The following is a 6,000-nucleotide window of genomic DNA, read 5'->3' on the forward strand; positions in this document are numbered from 1 at the left end:
TATCAGAAGTTTGCTGCTTTGTTCCCTGCTCCTGTTCTGTCCTTCTGAGAGCGCTGTGTTCCTTTTGCTCAGGCTGCCCCTGAAGCGGAGCGGGGCCTCGTTCACAGAGGAGTTTGACCCAGTTCCTCCAAAGCAAACCAAGGAAGAAGATCCTCAGAGAGGTAACCCCTGGGATGGGAACTTCTTGGATGTAGAGTCCCATTTGGTTCAAGTAACCTCGGATCTTGAATTGCATGAGGCCCCATCACACTGTGAACGTGCTCTAAGAGTCCTGGGTCAGTGCTGTGCTTTATCTCTTTCAGTCTTGTTGTACGTGCGGAGGGAGTCAGAGGAGGTGTTTGATGCTCTCATGTTGAAGACACCGGATCTCCAGGGCCTCCGAACAGCTGTAAGTGTTATCAAAGGTGCGGCACCTGAATGCCACGGGAATTACACTGCAGGTGAAGGGGCAGTGGCACTGGGTGGGCAGGAAGATGTAGGGTGTAAGACTGCTCCTATCTGGTGTCTGCTTTCTGCTGAGGATGGAAATGGAAATGGTGAGCAGCAGGTGAATTCTGCCCCCAGGCCCTGGCATGGGCTGTGTGTTGTTAGTGCTGCAGCAGGGAAGAGCACACCTTATGGCAAGAAGTTTCATTCAGATCGTCATATAAGTCTCCTCTTGTGACGACACATTCATATTGTCCATTGTCAGAGACCCTCTCCATCCTCAGGGCTGCAGACGTGCAGCCCAAAGCCAGTTGTGGCCTCCTGCTGGGATTCCCTGTGTTGTGTTTGAGGAGAACACAGACATAATTCTGTGATCATTATCAGCAGCATCTCCCATAACCCACCTCTCTTTGGAGAAGGAAACAAACAGTGAACCTCCCAGATCTGGGGGGGCTTTATGGCTGCACTTCAAGCTCTGCTGGTTTTACACACTGAGGCTGAAAAGTGTCAGCACAGAGGAGGCTTTGCCATCTCCTCCTTCCCTCATCCCTCAGCACAGTCAAAACCTCTGCAGGGGCTTGTGAGAAAGCTCCAAAGCTCCTGCACCCAAAGCCCATAGGGGAGGTGCCCAGGAGAGCTCTGTGGGGCAGTGAACCCTCAGCAGAGCCTGCAGGCTGGTGCAGATGCAGTCCCACACGTCCTGTGGGCACCTTGGGTTGCAGCCAGGCTGGGAACTGAGAGAAGGAAGGTGAAGGTCATTGCCCAAGGTGCCTGGCCTGGCAGTAGCTGTCAGGAGACCCAAGGGCAGGCTGCAGCCACCCCAGTGCAGGCTGGGGTTGCCCTGTTCAGATCATGGCTTTGGTCTTTCTTGAGCAGGAGGGGGGATCTCTTGGTGCTGAACACGCTGGGCTCAGTGTTATCTCTGGTTTTTATCACGGGGATTTCACTTTACAAGTACAAAGAATTGCTGTGTTTTCCCTCCCAGATCTCAGAAAAGTACGGGCTTCCTGAAGAAAGCATTTATAAAGTCTACAAAAAATGCAAAAGAGGGTAAGTTAACCTCTCATCTGCTTTTACCTGTGCCCCTAAAGCCACTCGCTGGTACCCTGCCATAGGCTGACGCAGCGTTTTAACAAGATAATAAAAGGTGAAGCCATGTGAGTCTGTGCTATTTGGAGCATATAAAACTTGGATCTTTCTGGGCTTTAAAGATTTGGGATAATGCTTGTTTGTGTTATATTTATGTGGAGTGTAAAGTCTCCCAAGGAAAGGAAGTTGGATGAAGGAGGAGTGTTTGGGTAGTTTAATGGGTGATCCTTTGTGTCTCAGTCTGAAAGCCCGAGGTTATGGAGAACTTATCTGACTGCCATCAGAGGTACAATGTTTGCTTCTCCAGACCAAGAGCCTAAATGTCCCTGGCTCAGACAGACTGAACGGTTGCATAGCACCACGAGGGCTGCATAGCACCATGGGCAGCCTGTGCCTGTTCCCAGCTTTGCCATCCCACCCCAGAGCAGGTCAGCAGGAAATCTCACACTCACTCTGGAGGTGAGGGGATCCATTGGGTCCGATCGACCCCTCTGGGCACTGGTGGCTCCTGTGCAGCCCCAGCACAGAAGTGCAGGACCCACTGGAGACACTGGTCAGGTGCTGCTGGGAGACCTGCAGCCCTCTACAGGGGCTTCAGGTGAGGTTTGCAGTAAATGTGAGATGACCCCCAAGTGGTTTCAGTGTGGTGTTTGTCAGTGACTCTGGTTGTCAGGGATCTCCCACATGGATGAGAGAACGGTGCTGGTCTGCATGAACTGAGGCCCAGCTGCTGCACATCCCATGGAGGGCAAGGGCCTCCATATGGAGCCAAGAGCTGCTTTCAGAAATGTTTTCTGGACCTCACTTGGAGCATTGTGTGCAGTTCTGGTGTCCTCAGCATCAGAAGGACATGGAGCTGTTGGAACAAGTCCAGAGGAGGCCACGAGGATGCTCAGGGACTGGAGCACCTCCTGTATGGAGCCAGGCTGAGAAAGTTGGGGCTGTTCAGCCTGGAGAAGAGAAGCTGCATGGAGACCTCAGAGCAGCTTCCAGTATCTGAAGGGGGCTACAAGGATGCTGGGGGTGGACTCTTCATTAGGGACTGTAGTGATAGGACAAGGGGTAATGGGTTAAAACTGAAACAGGGGAAGTTTAGATTGGATATAAGGAGGAAGTTCTTTACTGTGAGGGTGGTGAGGCACTGGAATGGGTTGCCCAGGGAGGTTGTGAATGCTCCATCACTGGCAGTGTTCAAGGCCAGGTTGGACAGAGCCTTGGGTGACCTGGTTTAGTGTGAGGTGTCCCTGCCCATGGCAGGGGGGTTGGAACTGGATGATCTTAAGGTCCTTTCCAACCCCAGCTGTCCTATGAGTCTGTGATGCTATGACTAAGAACTCCCCCTGGGTTGTCCCCATCCCTGGCAGTGAGTTCCCCCTTCAGCTGATGGAAGAGGAACGATTCCCAGGGTTATTCCCATAAAGCTAAACCCCGAGCCCTTCTTGCAGAGCGAGCGAGATGTAATCAGCTCTGCAAGCAGCGGTGACTGCCTGGGAGGTGAACTCAGTGTTGTTGCTGGCCCTGGCCCAGTTTGGGCATGGGGAGGGAGAGGCAGGAGCGAGGCTGCTGACAGCAGCGGAACAGAGCAGGAACTGAGCCCCTGGGAGCTGAGGGCAACTCCAAAGCTCTGCTTCTGCGTTTGCTTTCTGGTGGCAGTGGGATGAGAACATCCTAAAGCTCTTTGGATGGGATCTTCCCACTCCTTTGGTGTCACCATAACTTGATCCCCGTGGGACTTGGCCTGTTTGCTGTGGGGAAAGTGGAGCTAAAGTCAGGCTTGGAGGCACTGCATGGTGGGAGGGGAGAGAAGGTGGTTTCTGCTCTGTGCTGTGATGTGGTGTCACCCAACTGGGAGGCAACAACCCCCTCACCTCTAAATCCACAGCTGAGCAACCCCTTTAGGAGGGGTTTTAGATACGGTCTTAATGTTAGGGTGATGGGTGAGCCATAGTGAGGCATCTGGACTGGTCAGGAGGCTCCTGCCCGTGTTGCTGCAGTCAGGCCCTCGGTGCAGGCAGATGCTGCTCATCCCCTGGCCCCAGAAATGGAACTTACCCCCAGAGAACAAGAGCAGCGCTGGCGGCCTCAGGGATGGCTTTGTCCTGAGCCTGAGCACAGGGAACAGCAGCGAAGCACAGGGGTGGTCAGGTTCTTACTGCAGCTTCGGGCCGGGGCCAGGCCTCAGGTGCGTCAGCTGTGGTGGTGGCTCCTGATGTGGCCACTGCAGACAGTAGCTCCTCTGTGTCAGCTCCGGCTTGGGCTGGGTTCCCTGAGCCAGCATCCGTGCGGCAGCAGAGATCCAAGCACTGATGAGCTCGCAGGTGGACCAGGAAATGGCAGCACATCAAGGGAGAGGCCACCGGCACCTCGCTGTGCTTCGGGTTTGCTCGCTGCTTGATCTGATAGGGAGTGAATGGTGTTTAATGATGACTGGGAGGGAAATGGGGCAGATCCCCATCCCTTCCCCGGAGGATTCAAAGAAAAGGCAACACTTGGAAATGAGGCTAAAAAGGATCCATTGGCAGCTGGGTTGCTGAGAGCTGGATCTGAGCGGTGGCCCCAGTTACTGCTGCAGCGTGGGGACACGGAGCTCCTCCAGTCGGGTGCTGGCAGGGTCGGGCACTGCTCCCTGCTCCCCACATTGAATTGTCCTTTCAGTAATTTCCTCCCATTGCTCCACCCTGAACAGCCCTCCCCTGGTAACTGCAGCTGAGGGTCAGCTCTGCAGCTGTGGTGAACCCATGGAGCTCAGGGGTGCTGCTGGGCTTAGAGCAGTGGGGACCGATGCTGCCCCGGTGCAGTGAGCTCCCCCGGGTGACTCAGGAGCAGGAGCAGGCAATTTGGTATCTCAGTGAGGTCTGGGCTAGGCAAACAAAGCAGGGCCCATGCTCCCCATCAGCACCCTGGGTCCTTTTGTGCATGAGAGATCAGATGGAAGCTCCGCAGCCAGGGCTGGCTCTGGCCGCCTGCACCCCATCACTGGGGCAGAACTGGTGGCTGTGACACCCCCGGGTCAGGCATCGCTGGGGGTGCCTGTCGGGGGCTGACTCCATGGCTTGGCCCCAGCACTGCTCTGCTCCAGTGCCAGGATGGTGATGGCTCACCCTAATGGTGATGGCTCAGCCTGGATGGTGATGGCTCACCCTAAAGGTGATGGCTAACCCTGGATGGTGTCACAGCCCCTGCCCTGGGTGGCCCTGTGGCAGCAGCGGTTGTGCCCCATCAATGGCAGCACAGCCACAGGTACCCTGGGGATGCAGCACCCATGAGAGCAACGGGGCACCAGGACACAGCTCTGACCCCGGGGCATTCCCGGAGGGACGGGGGCCGTGTCTGTGCCTGTCGCTCTCCGGCGTGCTGGGTGCTCCAACTGCTCCTTCTCTTGCCTTTAATCTCGGCTCCAGCATTGCACAAGTGATGCTATCGCCCCGTTAGTGACCCCGGCTGGAGGCCGGAGGGGATGCGCTTCCTGCACACGAATTTGTTCTCCTCGTTCCCTACAAACTGCTACAAAATTCCCATCTGATTTGTGGGAACACGGCGGGGGGGGGGATGCGGCGCTGCCCCATCACTCACTGCAGGCCCGAGGGGTCCTCCCTGGCACAGCCCAGGTTGAAATCAGCCGCTGGAATGTTCCCTTCTCTCCGAGCCTCCATGGACCCGATCCCAGGTGGGAGCTTCCCCGTTCCCTCCTGCCATAACCCACAGTGATTTGCCCGTGGAGCAGACGCTGGGCCCAGGCGTGTCCTGGTGGGATTGTGGAAGGCCCCACAGGAGGCTCCTGTCATGCTGGGGCTTCAGGGATCAGCAATGGCTGAGCCCCCATGGGGTGGATGCGGCCGGGGCTGTGGCTCCCTGCAGCCTGCACCAGGGGCGGCTGCGGAACGTGATGGGCATCAGGAGCAGGGCAGGGAAGGGAATGTGCAATGGGAATTCTCTGTGGGCCTGCTGTGCCCTCAGGCTCTGCAGTGTTGGTGTTTGCCATCCGTGGCTGGGCCCCCCAAGGCCTGACCAGGGCGCCCCACAGACCTGTCCTTGTGCTGTGTCTGACCCAGCCCTTCTCCCTTTCCCGCAGGATCCTAGTGAACATGGACAATAACATCATCCAGCACTACAGCAACCACATGGCCTTTCTGCTGGACATGGTGGAAGCAGAGAACAAGTTCCAGGTCATCCTCAAGGAGCTCTGAAGAGCCGCGGGCAGCACCCCTGGGACCTCTCTCAAGTGTGACCCAACAGAACCTGCCCACCGGGGGCCTCTGCTTGAAGCGCAGCCTCTGGGAGGGCAGCGGCCGCTCGGGAGCTGTCACCCTGTGAACACGGAACCGAGCTCTGCCGAGCTCTTCACTGCTCTCACTGGTTTTACTCTGTTTTACTGGATTCCCTCCTGGCCGTGGGCCCGGCCCCTTCCGCAGCGGGACTGGCCCCGAGGTGCCTGCCAGAGCCCGGGACTGCTCTGCTCTCTGCCAGCCTTGCCCTGCGCCGGAT

The 6,000-nt window shown here is 56.8% G+C and overlaps 1 protein-coding gene across 2 annotated transcripts in view; it reads left to right on the forward strand.

Annotated features, from left to right (window-relative positions):
• The window catches only part of GRHL3 (grainyhead like transcription factor 3), a 28,662-nt gene extending 22,908 nt beyond the window's left edge, over nt 1–5,754 (forward strand). For both annotated transcript variants that reach the window (XM_061373583.1, XM_061373582.1), the window contains exons 13-16: nt 73–161; nt 303–388; nt 1,412–1,476; nt 5,588–5,754. In XM_061373583.1, the coding sequence (XP_061229567.1) occupies nt 73–161; nt 303–388; nt 1,412–1,476; nt 5,588–5,702 (355 nt within the window). In that variant the 3' untranslated portion in view covers nt 5,703–5,754. The remainder of the gene's footprint in view (nt 1–72; nt 162–302; nt 389–1,411; nt 1,477–5,587) is intronic.
• The last annotated feature ends 246 nt before the right edge of the window (nt 5,755–6,000 follow it).

Source organism: Neopsephotus bourkii, unplaced genomic scaffold (assembly GCF_033783945.1).
Source record: "Neopsephotus bourkii isolate Nb327-2 ecotype Australia unplaced genomic scaffold, CSIRO-AGI_Nbou_v1 NB_1632, whole genome shotgun sequence".
NCBI classification, from domain to species: Eukaryota; Metazoa; Chordata; class Aves; order Psittaciformes; family Psittacidae; genus Neopsephotus; species Neopsephotus bourkii.